General features: G+C 52.3%; 1 protein-coding gene across 6 annotated transcripts; it reads left to right on the top strand.

Moving 5' to 3' along the window:
* Positions 1–772: 772 nt before the first annotated feature.
* Tbata (thymus, brain and testes associated) lies at positions 773–17,836 on the top strand. 6 transcript variants are annotated; one of them, XM_059282111.1, is made up of 11 exons: positions 773–885; positions 1,403–1,543; positions 3,047–3,204; positions 4,474–4,703; positions 7,153–7,308; positions 8,096–8,211; positions 10,409–10,585; positions 12,357–12,438; positions 13,182–13,323; positions 14,625–14,677; positions 17,562–17,836. In XM_059282111.1, exons 3-11 carry the CDS (start codon positions 3,158–3,160, stop codon positions 17,579–17,581), a joined length of 1,023 nt encoding a protein of 340 aa, XP_059138094.1. In that variant the 5' UTR covers positions 773–885; positions 1,403–1,543; positions 3,047–3,157; the 3' UTR covers positions 17,582–17,836. The 6 variants fall into 6 exon arrangements, 5 of the variants coding, with proteins under 5 accessions (XP_059138094.1, XP_059138092.1, XP_059138089.1 ...); XM_059282109.1 differs by lacking the exon at positions 17,562–17,836 and adding an exon at positions 15,579–15,836 and having other exon boundaries at positions 10,412–10,585; XM_059282106.1 differs by lacking the exon at positions 17,562–17,836 and adding an exon at positions 15,579–15,836.

Raw genomic sequence — 17,836 nt, 5'->3', positions numbered from 1 at the left:
TTGAGCATCTCCTGCATGCATTTAGTTAGGCACTTCACTCTCATCGGTTCCTTTTTTCTTCAGAACAAGCCCAGAAATAGGCAAGGGCATTCCTTTCACCCCTCTAGACTAGACAGTAATAGTAAGAGATCAGATTGGATGCCACATCCGGTGCGAAGCCCTTCCATGTGTGTTAACGCCCTCTCCAAGGGGCAGTAAATGGGAATCCCATCTCGGTTTCAGAGCCATGGGGACTGAGTCTCAAAGACATTGGGTTAATTGTCTGAGCTCACCTCCCAGGAAATGGCAGAAGGGGATTTGAACACCCCAGGCAGTGCAGGCCGCTTAACTAACTGAAAACCCGAATCCTCCCTCCCTGCCACCCCTCCAAGTGAAGCCACAGGGACCCTCCAGGTCCCGCGTGCTCTCCTCTCCTCTACCTAAGAGGTAACCAACTCCGCTGAGTACTGATCCCAAGAATCAAAGCTCACAGAGGCAGACTGCTGCAAGACCAGAATCCAGCCTAACCAGAATCCTTGGCCAGACCTGCTCCCTCCGTCTGCTACTGGCTGGTTGGACCAGGTAGTCAACCTTCTTGTCTGGGTCCCCCGGGGAAGTGCTTGGCTAGGAAGTGGAGGAGGAGGGTTCATGAGACAAGAGAAAGTCCTCTGTTGAGCTGTCCTACCTCCCAGGAAGGGAAAAGATGAACTGTATGGGGGTGGAGGAGAAAGGTGCTGGGGCTACGTTCTGGAGTTGTGGGGAAAGGGTAACCTAGCAACCACTGGGCTCAGCAGTCACAAAGGTTTGTGCACAGTTCCGACAAGCCTTACCCTTGATTAGTCTTCTTCTCCATCCTGGTCAGGCACCCGGGGCTTCTGCTCATATGCTGTAGTGGACATCTTCCTGGTAAGTCCTCTGGGGGCAGGAAATGAAATAGACTCTGGCTCCAGGTGACCACAAAGGAATGGGGGTAAGAGGGCATCCTGGGGTTGGTGGCTCTCTTCAGATCTCTTGTACCTGACTCTCAAGGAGCCCATGGTCAGAGGCAGGAGAGGGCAGGGATGGGCTACAGTGACCTCACCTGTCTCTCCTGCTAGGTCCCTACTGACCCCTCTAGTGTGGGGTGGTGATTCATAAGCTCGTTGGAGCTGTTTAATGGGTCATGTCTAACACTCATAAAGCAAAAACAAAACAAACAAACAAACAAAAAAACACCTATAAGACGCAAGTATCCGTGTCCATCACATGTGTAGATACTGCTTCAGAGTATTCTCATGTCCACACACACACACACACACACACACACACACAAACATTAACACATACTTGAATTGAGACCAGAGGGGGGAAAATGGATTTCTTGCTGTTGTGATGGTCAAAATCACTGGAGAGTTTCCACTCTAAAGAGCACCTTTTCCCGTAGGCAGGTGGAAGAGGGACTTCCAGATGCCCTGTCTTCAAGCATGAAGCATCTAAGCACTAGGAGAACCCAGCCTTTGCCATCGATGATACCTGCCTGAAGCTTCCTGAAGAGGGAGCCCTGCTCACTGTTTTTAGACAAAAGGTCAGGAACCCGTAGGTCAGATGCCAGATGCTGGTCCTTGCCTGCACAGCCTCAAATGAAGCAAACCCATCATATACTAACCAGATGGAGGTGGTACTGAGGCCTCACAGAGAACCTTACAGATCTGTGATCCCGAGGGTCTTCCTCAGAATGCACTCCACTCTGTCCCTTACACTTGAGTCGGGTCTATAGATTGAATTACAATTTTTTGTTTGTTTGTTTTTTTGAGACAGGGTTTTTCTGTGTAGCTTTGGTGCCTGTCCTGGAACTCACTTTGTAGACCAGGCTGGCCTCGAACTCACAGAGATCCACCTGCCTCTGCCTCTCGAGTGCTGGGATTAAAGGCGTTCACCACCGCCACCACCACCGGCGTAATCACAATTCTTGGTTTTGACATTGGTCACCTCTCATCCATTTCCTTTAATTGGCTTACTTAATAGTGCGCTGAACTGTAGTAAATGTACCACCCAACACATCTCCTCTGTAACACCCCCCTTGTCCTACTCAAAAGGGCCACTAGGGGAATTTCCTTAGTTGTTTTATTGTCTGGCCTCATGTTTGTAATAATTCTGTTTGCCCGAGAAATGGTGTGTGTGTGTGTGTGTGTGTGTGTGTGTATGTAGAGGCCATTAGCAGCCTCCTCCACTTGTAGGCGTTGGTTGGTTTTCTTCTTCCATCGCGTGGGTTGCAGGGATGAAACTCAGGCTTGGTGACACTTGCCTCAACCTGTTGGGCCATCTCGCTGGCCCGGTGAACTTTGACTTTTCAAAAGTATTTCCAAGCTGGGCGTGGTGTGTGTGTGTGTGTGGGGGGGGGACGCCTTTCATTCCAGCACTCTGGAGTCAGAGACAGATGGGTCAAACTCACTCTCTGTGAGTTTGAGGCCAAGGCTGGCCTGGTCTACATATCGAGTTCTAGGCCAACTAGGGCTACAATAGGGAGACCCTGTATCAGTGCTTCTCAACCTTCCTAATGCTGCAACCCTTTAATACAGACCCTCATGATGTGGTGACCACCCCAACCATAAAATTATTTTGTTGCTACTTCATAACTGTAATTTTGCTACTATTATAAATCGTATGTAGATATCTGATATGCAACCCCTGAGAAAGGGTCCTTTGACCCCCAAAGGGGTTGTGACCCACAGGTTGGGAACCATTGTCCTATATGGTTTTTCTAAGCCACGTTAAGCACTATGTTTAAGATTTATCCATGCTATGTCACTATGGTTCATTGCTTCTCCCAGCAATCTAGAAGCTCTATGGTCTGAATGTAGCCCAGGCTTACTCATGTTTCCAGATATATGTGATGCCATTGGGTTTTTTTTGTCTGTCCCCCAACCCCCACCCCCCACCCCCGCTGTTTTGGATCCTCTGAATAGCACTGCTTTCACAGATAAACCATGTTGCACAGCTGTAGGAGTTTCTCTTACATCTGGGAGAGAAACTACTGGGTGAGACAGCGTTCTGTTTTACCATATGCTGTCGCCTCCTCCCCCCTCAGATTGTCTGTTCCAGTTTATGCACCCACCACCAGGCCGCCAGAGCTGTGCCATCCACCGAGGACACTGGCATTAGGATTCTAGCCTTTATATCTCTCATTGCAAGCCCTGTGATGAACACGGAGGTGAAAACCCAGTTGGCTGAGCATCTGCTAGAGAGGTGAGGCCCTGAATGCACGGGCCAGAAAGGGGTGGGGGAGGGGCGCCCAAAGGGAGATGAGGCAGCATAGAAGACAAAGGCAGCCTTGGAGGAACTTGGTAAACTGGGGTCCAAGTTCCAGGAAAGCCCCCTCCCCCCCACACACACACACCTTGGAATGCCATGCACCATGGCCTGAGTCTGCACAGGACTCTGAAATGCGTGCTAGGAGGCAGGACTGCTGGATCACAGGTGCTCAGAGTTTCCAGTGACTTCCCTGATTTGGGGGTCGAGGAGTCTTCTAACTACCATTTCAGAGAAGTTTGCTTTATTTCCTTACATCCCAGATGGCCTAGAGCTGAAAGGAGACTGGAACAGGATACTCAGGGGGCCTCCCAGCGACATCCTCCCAGGAATCAGGGGAGGCAGGCCTTGCTTAGCATATTCCCAGCCCACCTCCGCTGGAGCAAGGGACCTCCCTGCAGTCAGGGCCATCAGGAGAGGGAAGAGCAGAAAGCCACCAGGCAGGTGGCGCAGCAGGCCCTCCTGGGATACCTTTGGATCCAGGCTGACCTCCTCCTCTCCTTCAGGGACAGAGACTAAGCGTCCTCTGATCCTGGAGGTGGGGAGGGGTGCTGGGAACTGAGACAGCTGGTCTCCAGCCTAGGCCAACAAGACAGGAGCGGACGCTTCCCTCTCTGCGTCTGTGGTATCAGCTCCGCGTCTTCTGGGAGGGGCCACATGGTGACAGGACTCGCTGGGACTGCCCTGGCCTTGGCTCTAGTTCTGACCCCTGGGGGCTGAGTCTAAGACAAGAATGGCACAGGGGAGGGTGACAGCCTGAAGCTGGCTTCTTGGGGGTTGCCAAAATTTTGGATTGGGGAGAGGCCTCTAATAGGGCCAGCCTCTGTTCCCAGAGCATATATATCTAAGGGGCTTTTGGTTCATCCTAGGGGTGTGGTGACTAGGTGGGTCTGAGGCTTCTCTTTCTGGTTTTAGATGTGGTCTCAGGAAGAAAGCGGGGATCCTGGGAGGTTCCATCTGCTCTCTGACAGATGAACCCCAGCTCCCTACCAAGGCATCTTAGGAAGACAGAGGCTCACTGGGACCCGATGGCATCCCCGGGGAAGGATTCTGGGGGAACCAAGCTTTGGGGGCCATAGGGTGGTGTGGGTGCCATGAAGGCAGATTTCGGCCTCTGGGACTTGGGCTCCACGATAGGCACTTGAGCCCTGAGGCCTGGTGAGCCAGAGGAAACACCGTTCGGCTCTCTTTAACCATCCCTTTCAGTCCAAAGCCAGAGCCTGAGAAGAAGCCAGAGCACTTTTCAAGGAGCCACGGGGATGCTGGGTTCCAGAAAGAGCCTATGGTCCCAGGCGTCGTGGATTTTGAGTTGATCCAAGAGGAGCTGAAGATCCCTAAGCCCCAAACACCCAGTGCCTATCGCTTTGGACGTCTCAGTCACCATTCCTTCTTCTCTCGACACCACCCCCAACCACAGCGTGTGACGCACATCCCAGGTAGGGCCAAGTGGGCAGGATCTGGCTCTAGGGCCCTGCAGAAGTGGGTATCCCTAATCGGTCATGAGATCTGGTATAGAGGCATGCATTCTTACCCATTTCCAGGCAGAGCCTAGAGAGCATGGGGCCTGGCGGGCATCCCAAGGGCTGGGGGCTAGTAGGAATATGGAGGCTGTGGGGAGCTGGGGGGGGGGGACACACATCAGAGGTTCCCTCCAGAATCCCCCTCCCTCTGAGTCAGAGAAAGGGATGAATGTCACACCTCAGAACTCTGCTCTGACCTCCAACTCATGCTGCTCCGTCCTTCAGCATTTACAGGGTGTGAGCTAGAGGGTGACACTTGTCTGGACTCCAAGGACATGATGATAGGCAGAAAAGACTACTGTCCCTGCTGTCCTGGAAGTGACACCCAGCTAGCTGGGAAAGGAGGAGACAGACTAGATGTCACTGTCAGGCGGCAGGGAGGAGATGGCCACTTTCCAAAGGTCTGTCACCAGAGTCCTAGTCAATGGCGTGATACTGAGAAAGACTAAAGGGAGTAAGCGGGGAGCCATGAGCACAAATCAATCCAGCACTAGAATGTCCTGCAGACGGACACAAGGGCCCTGGCTCTGTTGGAGGTACAGCAGGAGCGCCCCTTGGGTGTCTGCAGTAGGGTCAGACGTGGAAGGGAAGAGACGGACAGTTTCGGAGAGAGGCACTGGAGCTGGATCAGGTGGACCCTGCAGGCCATTGGTACTGTGTCAAGGCCATTGGTACGGTGTGTACTCCGATAACCCTGGCATTTGGAATGCAGAGGCAGAAGGATCGCCACAAGTTTAAGGCCACCCTGGTCTACCTAAGCCTCCTGCCTAGCCTGAGCCACCTAGTGAGATTCTGTCTAACATTCACGGTAGTAATCACTTCACTGAATCAAGTGGGGCCATGGGGAGGGTGATAGCACAGAAGTGACCGTCAGAGGTATTTGAGCAAGGTCCTGCTGGCCTCGATGGAAGCTGAACCTTTAAGCAGTAGATTCTAAGGCTCTAGTCCAGAGGTACAGGTCTAGGACTTGACCACTGACTGAAGGTGGAGTATAGGGCAGAGAGAGGCGTGGACACCATTCCTTAATGGTCAGCTTGAGCAGCTAGAGAACCAGAGTTCCAAGAAACCATCAAGGGTCAGCAGAGGAGGGGATAGAGGTGGGGAGGAGCCTCGGGTGGAGGAAACAGCCAGGAAGAGGCTGGGGAGAGACCACTGTGAGAGCCACTTGAGAAGAAACAACGCACTGTGAAGACACGAGAGCAGAGCTCTGGATTAAGAGGTTGAGAAGATTAGGCACGTTAGAGAAGATGAGGAGAAGCCAAAGAGCCTGGAGAAGCCAGTAGAGTGGGGGTCCTGGGACCAAAGCAGCAAAGGCCTAGCCAAGCATGGTGGCCTACGCTTGCAATCTGAGCACTGGAGAAGTGGAGACAAGAGGATCCCTAGTGCTCAGGGACCAGCCATCCTAGGGAAATGGGTGAGCTGCTGGCCAATGAAGACTCTTATCTCAGCTAAAACAAGGTCGATGGTGCCTGGGGAACATCAGCCAAGGTTGGTATCTGGCCTCCACCTGCACACACATGAACATGCATGGGTATACACACAGACACAGACACGCACACACACACACACACACACACACACATACACATATACACACACACACAGGTGCGCACACGTGTGTCTTGGCTTTGTGTGTATATGTGTGTATGCATATTCACATCTATGAATATGCATGTACCTATGCCAAGGTACGTGTGTGGAGGTCAGAGGACAGCCTCAGGGGCCAGTCCTTGCCTTCCACCTGTTTGATACAGAGTATCTTTGTTTATCCACTATCTATGCCAGGCTAGCTGGCCGGCAAGCTTCCTGGATATTCTCTCTCTACCCCCCATCTCCCCATACACTAGATTACAGATGCTCACACTGCTCATCTGACTTTTATGTGGGTCCTGGGGATTCAAACTCAGATCCTCACATTTGCATGGACTGAGATTTTATTCATTAAGCCATCTTAAAAAAAAAATGAGTCTAGGTATTGAACTCAAATCCTCTTGTTTTCAAGACAAAGCACTTACCAACTGAACTGTCTCCCTGGTCCTCATAGTCATCTTCTTTAATCCATCTACAATTCATTGACCTGCCACAGGAAGCCAGAAGGACCTCAGGAGGTCTCATGAAGGCGTGACTCTGTCTTACCTCTGCCCAACTCACTGGTGACCCTGGGCGGGTCCTTCTCGTTCTTGTACCCATGAGTATAGTGGCAGTGGTTGCTGGTCTAGATTTTTGGCTCTGATGATATGAGCTTGTGGTAACAGGAAGAGGAGGACCTGAAGGGCTCCCTGCCCCTCACCACCTCTTTCCAGCCCCCTGGAGCGCCTGGGTGTCTACCAGGCCTCCCAAACCACACATCTCATCTTCTCTGCAGATTTCACCGGGAAGCCTGTCTGCGTGGTCAGGGACGAGTTCTCTTTGGCACCCTTGACTCAGTCTGCGCTCTTATCCGGTTGTCTGATGGGGATGCCCACCATCTCTGACCCCATTGGGGACCCACAGTCCAATCGGAACCCCCAGCTTTCTTCTGGTGGGTACTTTGGCCACACCCTTCTACCTGGGGGCTCATAACCTCTCCCAAAGCGTGTGGTTGGGCAGGGGCCTGAGAAGGAAAGGTCCAATGCTCTTCAATGGGTGTTCCCCCTTTCCCCTCATTTCCTGGACCAGTTGTATGTGTTATTCCCCAGACCCTAACCCTCAAAAGGTGCACGTGCTTGGATTGTAACAAAGAGCAGGAGTCAGCTGATTTTGGACACAGTCATGTGACTTGGAGCTAGAGATGAGAGTGACATGTACACTCAGGCAGTAGTTTATCAGGACCTCCAGCTGCAGTGGAGGAGGGACTTTGGAGGTCAAGCCCTGCTTTTCTGCTGTTAGGAATTGGGAGCGTCAGGAGAATGGGGTGTGGTAGAAATCCTGTCAGACAGGGTAACAGCCAGTGCAGGGCAGAGATGTTTGAGGGCTGGCTGTGGAACACTATACCTGTCTAGAGAGTGGTTCAACGTCTTAATAACAGGCATGACATCTTTCCGGAATCTCAGTGTTGGCTCTAGGCATCTAACAGGGAAGAGAAGCCAGATCAAACCACTTGCATTTAGACCCAGTAACCTAACATCCTCCAGCATCCCCCAGAGGGGACTCAGGGAGACTGTCAGCATCAGCAACCCTTTCCCCATGTGGTTTCTAACGCTTCTCCCGGGGCAGAAAGGCTTGCAAAATGGAGGGGGCGCTTCTGCCTAGAACCCTTCCCTCCATCCCAGTCCTGGCGACACAGAGAGGGCAAACAGGGCCTCCAAGACCTTGTCCTGCCCTCTCAGACACCTGGCGGAAGAATCTAAAGGACCTAGCGTTCCGAGCATTTACTAAGGAGATGGAGCCAAGGACCAATGAGCCTGGTGCCGAGCAAAGGAGCGAGCCTGGAAAGAAAACCTTCGTGAGTCCTTCCAAAGCTCTGCTGCGGGCATGGGGGGGGGGGGGGGGCTCCTCAGGGAGGGCGGTGACAGTGAAGGTGAGAGAAACACAAAGTCACACCCAGCAGAGAAATCCAAGACGGGTCCCCCAGAAGCACCCTCTAGGGTCATCCATAGCTGCTTATGGGGAAGCCGTCTGAGCAGAGGCCCTCTGGCCCACTTTAGGACATGTTTAAAGAACAGAGCCTGGAGTACAGGGTAGAAGTGGGTAGTGATGGAGAGGCGAGGAGGAGGCAGACTTTGAATGGGGGGAGGAAGAATTTCTTCCTGACTTCCCCACACAGGTTAGCATCCAACCTCATCGGGAGTGGAGAATCGTTGGAGGTTTTCAGACAGAATGGGGATGAGCTCCCTGGTGCCCTTCAGGGACAAAGTGGTAAAGGCAGGGGGTCTGGGGACAGACCTTTGTAATGGAGTGTGTTTGGGGTAATCCAGGTGTAGAGGTGGGGACATGGCTTCCGGTCCCTGTCTGCTCATTAGGGTGCTCAGGATAACTCAGCTAAGTGTCCAGGGCTTGTTTTCTTTAAAATGTGGAGGGAAATGGCTGTGGTGATGACATCTCTAATCTCAGCATTAGGGAGACAGAGGCAGGAGGATGACCGCAAGTTTATGGCTAGCCTGCTTCACACAGCAAGTTCCAGGCCTGTCGGTGCTGCTTACTGAGGTTTTGTCTCAAACCAAATAAAAGCAAAGTAAAAACAAAACAAAACAAAACAAAATCACCACCCCCCCCAAAAAAAAAACCCAGTGGAAGTACATGCTTTAGCTGGAATTACATGGACAGGAGGCTCTAAGCCTGCCCTGTCCCCAGAGATTTCCCAAGGCAGAGAAAGGGTGTCAAGGGCTGGGAAGGTGGCTCATTCAGAAAGCACTTGACAAAGAAAGAAATGGAAAGAGAGAGAGAGAGAGAGAGAGAGAGAGAGAGAGAGAGAGAGAGAGAGGAGGAGGAAGAGGAAGGAGGAGGAGGAGGGAGGAGGAGGAAGAGGAGGACCAAAGGAAGGAAGAAGAAGAAGAAGAGAGAGAGAGAGAGAGAGAGAGAGAGAGAAAGAGAGAAAGGAAGAGAGAGAGAGAGAGAGAGAGAGAGAGAGAGAGAGAGAGAGAGAGAGAGAGAAAGAAAAGCACTTATCTTATAAGCATGGTGGAGCACACACTTACACTTAATCTCTGGAGATAGAGGTGCTCAAATCTGTGAGTTTGTGAATTGGAAACCAGCCTGGTCTACATAGTGAGTTATAACACAGCCAGGTCTATGTAGAGAGCACTTGCCTTATAAGTCTGAAGACCTGAGTTCAGTCCTCAAAACCCACGTTTAAAAAAGCCCGAAGGTGAGGGTGGGCTGGAGAGATGGCTCTCCAGCCAGTTAAGAGTGCTGTCTGCTCTTACCGAGGATCCTGCTTCAGTTTCCAGAATGCACACGGTGGCTCACAACCATTTGTAATTCCAGTTCCAGGGCATCAACAGAGGACGCTGCACACATGTGGGGCACATCCATGCATGCAGGCAAACATTCCTAAATAAATCTTAAAAAAAAAAAAAAAGTCTAGCATAGCAATACATGCTTATAATCTTTACTCTAGGGAAGCAGAGACAAGCGATTTCCAGGCTAGTGAGGGACCTTGTTTCGGGAAAAAAAAAAAAAAAAGGATGAGGAATGACTCTTGAGGTTGACCTCTGACCTCTCTGCACACACATGCACACTTGAGCACACATGTGCACCTGTATACACATGAAAATGCAAAAACACATGCACACACAAGCACAGAGGCATGGCACGGAGAATAAAGGATGCTAAGCTGTGAGGAACAGACCTCAGACATAGGAGCAGTGGAGGTAGGAATCAGGGTCGACACAGGGGCCTTGGCACAGGACACTCCTCCCATACCTCTGATGTTTAGAAGAGGATCTGCCTCTGGAGGACGACGACGAAGACCACCAGGGGCATCTGCGTTCAACCCTGGGATGCTGAGTTAGGATGCAGGAGGAGCCAGGGCCAATGAAGGAGGACCTGGGACAGGGTGGAGCTGGCTTGATAGCATCCTAGGTCCCTGCTGGGATTTGGGGGAGGCAGCATCTGGTGTGGCCTGACCTCTACTTCATCTCCTCCCCCTGCCCTCTCCTACTCTCACCAGCTCCTAGACTGTCTTAACACCTTCCTTCCAGCAGAAGGAAGAGCCTCCTCTGAGGGAGCAGGGGGCAAAGTACTCAGCTGAGACCGGTAGGCTTATTCCAGCTTCCAGCCAAGCCCTCAGCCGCCGTGGCCACCAGGGACAGCGGGGTCACTCTTCTGGCAGAGATGGAGGAGTCCAAGTCTCCGTTCTGCAGGACCAGGACCTGCTGGTAAGCCCCACTCTGGAGGCAGGGGCTGCAGTAGTCTCAGCCTCTAGGTTCCCAGGCCTTCCAGCCAGCCTTCTGGCCTGCCTTAGGGTGGCTTCTCCAGAGACACTGCCCCCTAAGACTGTAAGACCACAAAGACCATGCCCCAGGAGTCAGTGTCCTGGGCTCTGAGCTTCTCTGCCTCTAGACAATCTGTTATCATCCTGACCCTCTCTGCGTAAGTCTCCTCTCATGGGTCATTGGGCAATTTGGGAGCATGTGTATGTTACCACTGCATTACCACTGAAGCGCCTTTCCAGTTGTCAACATCCACTGTTCTGAGAAAGCTGCGCAGGGACTGAGAAGCTGGGAGGGACGGGCCTGCCCAGAGCATTCTCAATCCACAGCCTGCAAGGCTAGCCTGGACTCGGCTTCCTGTGCTCCTTTCCTCCTCAAGGCTTGAAATGAGCCCCCACTGTGTGGCAGGGGATGAGGTCATTGGCGATCCCTATGAAAAAAATGCATGAGTGCCCCCCAGAGCCAAAGTATCGCTACCTCTTGCTGAATGGCATTGCTTTGGGGCCCAGACAGATCTCAGGATCCCCATTCAACAGATGAAGAGGTTTAGGCTTTTTTTTGGGGGGATGATGTTCTGTGACTGGGTCCCACAATGGACGACTAGCCTAGCTGGGCTAGAATTAGTACTTTCTCCACCATAGGGCAGCCTCACCGCATCTGGAGTTAGGTTCTCAGGTCCCGTGGGGAGGGGGCCCAGGGCAGGTAAGGAGCACTGGAAGAATGGGGAAGGAAGGCCCAAAGGCCAGTTCAGGGTGGGTGCTGCAAGCAGGGAGGCTAGGGTGGGCATCTAGCAGGTACCAGCCTGAGGGAGAAGCCCAATCCAGTTCCTATTCCACCAAGGATAAGGTGGGCCTGCCAGGGTCTGATAGGCCCCTCCAGGTCCTTGGGAAGGCTGATTGGAAAGGGCTAAGGGAACCCTACTTTCCTAGGACTCCCAGAGCTCCACCTCCCACGGCGGGTCCCCCCTCCAGCCTTCCATAGCTACAGCCGCCACCTGCAACCTGGCCTAGGAAGTCCCCAGAGCACATCCAGGACACAGATGGACCATATACTGCGGCTACTTGACTGGAGGAGACAGGGGAAGCCACTGGCTGAGGAGGCAGCTAGGAGCCAAGAGTCCAGGCTGGATGGAGCCCCTCACTAGGCACTTGCCAGAAACAGCCCACTCTGGCCAGCAGGCTGCCTACAGCGAATCCCCTACCTCCTGGCTAACATCTCCAGATTCTTAGAGCTCCTGGGTGGGGAGGCCCGTGGGGTACCCCAAATCACCACCCAAAAGATACCAGCATGCAGGATTCGGTGCGTCTCTGAGGAGATGACTGGCCAGCTCTGATTTTGCTGTCCCAGTGAGGGGCCCTAGGTTCCAACCAGCCCAGTGGAGACTACGAGGCTGAGAGGTCTAACGGGTCTGATATCTGAGGCTTGATTCTGTCCTAAAGTCCCCCACATGATGCCTTCCTTTCTCAAAGCCTCACATTCTTTACCTGCCCAGCAGGAATCCTAAGGACAATTGTGAGCAAAAAGTCCCCACCTCCTCCAAGTGTTAGGTCCCATGGATGAACCTTTAGGGGGAGCCAGTTTAGCCAAGCATGTGGCCCAGAGACCCCATGTCAAGGGGAGGACGCTGCTGTTCCCTGAACCCACATTTGCCGGAACTTCTGTGTGCTAGAGTATGACAGGGACTCCCACTGACCATGGCCTGTTCTCCTTCACACAGATCTTGGAACTTCTTTGTCAGATTCTACAAACAGATTCCCTACACGCTATCCAGTTCTGGCTGCTCTACGCTCCACCAAAGGGTGAGGACACCATAATGTGGCCCTCTCTATATGGGGGTGGGGGTACTGCCAAGATCTTGTCCTTGTTCCTGATCCCACAGGACAGATGTCACTCTTGGGAGTCCCAAAGCATCCCAAAGATTTCCCAGCACCACCTCATCCCCTACTTCTGCATTTCTGTGGCTCTGTTCCTTGGAGGAGACCCCTCTTTAGTACTGACCTCAGGCATAGGTGTCTGGGCGAGGAAAACAGCCAAAGACTGTCCCTAGCAGGCCCAGCCCCTTCTTAGCTGCTGTAGGAAACATATGCACGATGATGTAAACTCAAGAACACACAGACTTGGTACACAGAGCCCAAAGTTACACATCCGCTTTGGAACAGTGAGGGTAGGGGGAGAGGCTGAATCCCCAGGGACTAAGCTCACTGGAGGAAGGATGGGAGGAAGGCGGCATTGGAGGGGTGGGGGAGGAGGGTAAATCCCAGGAGATTTCCAAATGTGGCCCTGGAGTAGAGAGGAAGGGAGGTGGGAGCGGGTGGAAAGGGCCACAACCAAAGTGTATACGGGCTTTTCTGGTAGGAGAGTGATGTAAGGCTGAAGGCTCTGCACGCAGAGCTACAAGCACTGTGGGGGACCTTCCTTGGCATTGGGGAACCTATGAGGAAGTGTAGGATGATTAGAGGAAGCTGCCCTTCGCCAGGGTTGGGACTAGCTGCCTGAGGTAGGAAAGGGGTAGGGCTGAGGGCATGCCCTGTGCTGCTTTCAGAGAAAGACCTGGCGCTGGGACTTCTGCAGACAGCTTTGGCTCAGTTAATCCCCCAGCCCCTCCTCTCCCTCCCAGAAGAAAATCTCTTGAATCAACTCCAAGAGCTTCAAGAACCTCAAGAGACACAACAGACAACCTACAGGTGGGCTCAGGGCCCTTCTGTTCCTAGAACCACGCCCTGGCGGTCAGCATCTGCCTTCCCTGGCTGAGTGACACACCCCACACCCCACACCCCATAATTCCAGCACTACAGCATTGGGAAAGGAAGGCGGGATCCTTGAAGAACGCTAGACTAGGTGTATCAGTGTGCTTTGGAGGCAGTTGAGAGATCCTGCTTCAAGGAGTAGGGTGGAGAACATCCGTGTGGGTGCAGGATCTCACACGCTTGCACAGCCAATGCCTTAAGTACTTAGCCATCTCCCAGCCGTACGTTGAGGACTGGAAACCGAAAAGTGGAAAGGCTGAGAAAAGGCCTTCTCAGGAGGTGGGAGGCGCCCAGGCCTGGTGGCCGGGAATGAGCAGACTGTAGGGACTAAATTTTGGGGTACTGGGGCATGGTTGAGAAAGTGGCTTAGGTTTGGAGGAGGCATATTTTGGTGGGTGGTTGCTTTGTGGATCAGGCTGGCCTCAAGCCTGCTTTGTATCTGAAGATACCTTGAACTGAACCCTCTTCTTGCCTCTGCCTCCTGAGTGCTGGGATTACAGGTGTACACCACCATATCCTGTTTAAACAGTGCTGAGGATGGAACCCAGAGCTTTACCCATGGTAGGCAAGCCTTCTACCAACTGAGCTACAACTTCAGCCCTAGGGCATAGGTTCTTGCTCCAGCCCTAGAGTTGGTTTTCTTTTACTTTTTAAGAGAAGAAAGGAAGACCAAGGGCTTGGGGTTCATTGGTAGACAGTTGTCCAGGCCTTGGGTTCATTTCTTAGTGCGGCAACATAATAAACGTGCCAATGGAAGGGGAGCTCAACAGAGAGGCAAGCATTACTGGGCTCAGACGAGAGACCCCACATCAGCCTCTTCACCCCTCTCTAAAGCTTCCTGCCGGAGCTGTAGGGGAAATGACACGTGTGTGTGTGAAGGGAAATGGTAGCTTACAGATCACACAAGGTAGAAGATCACTAGTCACTTGTCCAGAACCAGCTTGACAGGCAAGGGGCTGTGAGAAAGGCCACAGCCCTGGCTATCCCAGACAAGAGGATCTTGGTCCCCGTGGCTACAGCAGACACAGAATCAGAGCTGTCTGGTTCCTGCTTTGGAGGTGCAGGGAGACTGTCTGGGTCCATCTGTGGACAGTCCTGCACCAGCTCTTCAGAAGGGGGGTGTCTCGCCTCTTCTGGGAGCTGGTGGTTGACCACACCTATGCCACCTCCCAACGCCTAACCAACCCTACCATCTTTCGCCTCGGCCTCCCAAGCCTGTCTTTTGTATTTGTTTATAGTCCATCCCTGAAGAAGACGAAGACACCACCTTTATCCAAGGCCGAAAAACCAGGTAAGAGCCCTCCAAGGGAGTTATTGATTCCGCAGGTCACGGAGGCCAGCTCTGGCTGGACTCCTGCCCGAGGAAGCTGGGTCACTTCTTCATGCAGCAAATATTTATTGTATACTTACTATGTGTCAGGCTCTGGGGAGTCATGAGGGAGGAACTGGGACAAGTTCCTATGTCATCGGGGCTTACATCTTAGAGAGGAAGTGTATACAAAGGACAGAACCCACAGGAGGACAGCAAGTTAATTTTGGGGGGTAGGGGGTGGGCGGGGGGTGCTCCCTATCCTGAGCCACAGAAGCTTCCACCTGGGAATGCCCAGGGAGAGTCTTCAAGTAGAGCTCTCCTCGTCTGGTATACTGATGGAAGAACACGTTGGCCAGGGTATTTGGGCCCTCTGGGTGGGGGGTAGCAGTATGAGGTAAGACAAGACAGGACCAGCCTTTTGAAGAGTGTAGGACACTCTGGAGGTTATGAGCAGGATGTGGTATGTCCCCATGGTCACTATACATGGCATGGATGGAGGTGGTATTGGCAAGAAGGGACAAAGGAGCCCAGACAGGAGGCCCCTGCAGTGGGCATAGTATCTTAGACCAGAGAGCGCGTGGGGGTGGGGGGCGGGGGGGGCGGAGGGGGGCACACAGCTGGAGGGGAGAGAACGCTTGTCAACAGTGGACAGGATTCTCCCTTGTCAGGCTGTGTGGCCCTCCCAAGGGCCCAGCAGAGTGTCCAGCGCACAGTAGGTGCTTGACTTGGGTTTGGTATCCAGATAAGAAAGGACCGGGGATCAGTATGGCTCACAGAAGTGAGCCAGCTCATCCCAGTTCCCTCACTGAACTGAAGGCAAAGCTGGCCTACCTCCCTATCTGCTCTCCCGTCTCTTGCCACTGCCTCTCCCATCCTCCAGAGTTCGTGGGCAAAGCCCAAGTCCTCCGCGTGCATTCCGACGAGGACTCGGAGGAGAAAACGACCAAGACAAAGGCCGAGAGCTGAGAAGCACAGCCCAGAGCATGAAGACAGATGTCTGCCTAGCTCAAAGGCAGCTTCTAAGCTTGTGAAGGGTGGGGCTCCTGTCCCACTATGTCAACACCAGCCCCTGGTCTCCAACCACACTCTACTAAATAAAGTGCTGCCTCCCCTGGATGAGGACAGTTCTACCCTCCCACAGGAGTGTCTGTGTTTAGATGCTTTACTCTAGAAGAGTAGAACGCCCTCCCGTGGAGAAAGCCCGGGGTACCATTCACAGTCAGCAAGGGTCTTCCCATCAGTTAATGTAATCAAGATAATCTCCCACCGGCATGTTCAGAGGCCTGTCGTGTGTGTGTGGGGGGGGAGGGGGGGGAGTCTAGATCAGAGGTTCTCAACCTCTGGGTCACGACCCCTCTAGGAGGCCATGTATTAGATATTTACATTTTCGTAACAGTAGCAAAATTACATTGATGAAGTAGCAGTGAAAGTAACTTTATGGTTGGGGGGGAGGTCACCACAACGTGGGGAATGGTATTAAGAGGTTGCAGCAGTAGGAAGGTTGAGAACCGCTGTTCTAGATCCTGTCAAACGGACAACTAACATGAAGTATCACAGTCACCATGCCTGGCTGCTGCTTTCAATATTAAAGCACCCATTCTTAAAGCCCTTAGCCATCCTGTCGGTTTATATTTTCCCCCCAGGGGCAACATAAGTGACAGCTGTGCCCATTGCTGCCTCTCTGGCTTTATTGTCACCCAGTCACTAGTTGCTTCCACATTTACCTCATCCATCTTTGGAAAACAAGGTCAAATATAACAGGCAAGTTATCATCTTAGCCACCCAGAAGGTGTGGCGGTTTGAATAAGAATGGCCCTCACAGGCTCACATAGTTAGATGCTTAGGGAGTGGCACTATTTGAACGGATGAGGAGGTGTGGCCTTGTTGGAGGAAGTGTGTCACTGGGGGTGGGCTTTGAGGGTTCAGAAGCCATGTCAGGCCCAGTGTCTGTCTCTTACCCTGCGGCCTGTGGATCCAGACGTAGAACTCTCAGCTACCTCTCCAGCACCATGTCTGCCTGTGTGCCGCCATGCTTCCCGCCGTGGCGATGGGCTAAACCACTGAGACTGTAAGCCAGCCCCAACTAAATGCTTTCTTTTTATAATCGTTGCTGTGGTCATGGTGTCTCTTCACAACAACAGCACACTGACTGAGACAGAAGGGTAGTGGTCCCTCCCTGTGGGACCATCACTCCATCCGTCGCTGGAAGCTATTCTGTCTTGCAGAAGTGAGACTCTGTACCTAAAGTCTTTGTTTTGTCTGGTTGAACTACTACCACCACAAAAATACCTTGGATTGTGTAATTCACAGACAAGTGAAGCTCTGGAGGTCAAAAAGCCCAAGGTCAAGGCTCGGGTAGGTTTGGGGTCTGATGAGGATCTGCCACTCTTAGATGGTTTCTTCTGTATGCCATGCACAGCAGAATGGGAAGAGTCTTTAAAAGGTTGAGCCCTTTTGTAAGGGTGCCTATTCACTTCCTATTCACGGAGTCAGAACCCTCATGAGCCAATCCTTTCCAAAGGTCTATGTTTTCAAATTGAGCCAGGAACTCACCATTTAGCCCAGACAGGCCTTGAACTTAAAATCCTCTTGCTTCAGCCTCTCAAGTGCCGGGATTACAAAATGTGAGCCACCATACCTGGCCAAGTTCCAACTGGGGACAGTACCTAATACTACCACTTTTCAACATACTAATTTTTTTTTGTGGGGGGAGATAAACATTCAAACCATAGCACCCACAAAACAGTAAGTCCCCATTTCCCTCTTCTCAGCTGCTGGAAACCACCCTCCGATTTTCTGTGTCTGAGAGTGGAACGGTTCCTAGGCGTCTACCAGAAGAACCCTCTTTGTCTCTTTGTGGCAGGTTTGTTTTGCTTGTCATAACATCTGTGAGAGTCAAACAAGTTGTGACCTGTGTCACAGTCTCCTGCCACCTGGTTTTATGGATGGAGCAGTCAAGCTCTCCAGCCCAGACTACACAGTTTCATCGAGGTCCGAGCCCCACCGAAGGTCTGTTCATAGCGCAGGGGACATAATACCATCACCCACCTTTGCTAACAGTGCCCTCCAAAATATCCACATAGGAAAAGAATCCTAGACGACATCTGCTTCAAAAATAAACCACAGCTGGCATGAAAA

Source organism: Peromyscus eremicus, chromosome 16_21, assembly GCF_949786415.1.
Source record: "Peromyscus eremicus chromosome 16_21, PerEre_H2_v1, whole genome shotgun sequence".
NCBI lineage: Eukaryota > Metazoa > Chordata > Mammalia > Rodentia > Cricetidae > Peromyscus > Peromyscus eremicus.
This window is presented reverse-complemented; position numbering and strand designations above follow the sequence as displayed.

Coding starts and splice junctions, on each gene's coding strand:
- Tbata (XM_059282108.1), top strand. CDS start 3,158: ATGAACACGGAGGTGAAAACCCAGTTGGCTGAGCATCTGCTAGAGAG. Junction 7,309..8,095: donor GAACCCCCAGCTTTCTTCTG/GTGGGTACTTTG, acceptor CTGCCCTCTCAG/ACACCTGGCGGAAGAATCTA. Junction 12,439..13,181: donor GCTCTACGCTCCACCAAAGG/GTGAGGACACCA, acceptor TGCTGCTTTCAG/AGAAAGACCTGGCGCTGGGA.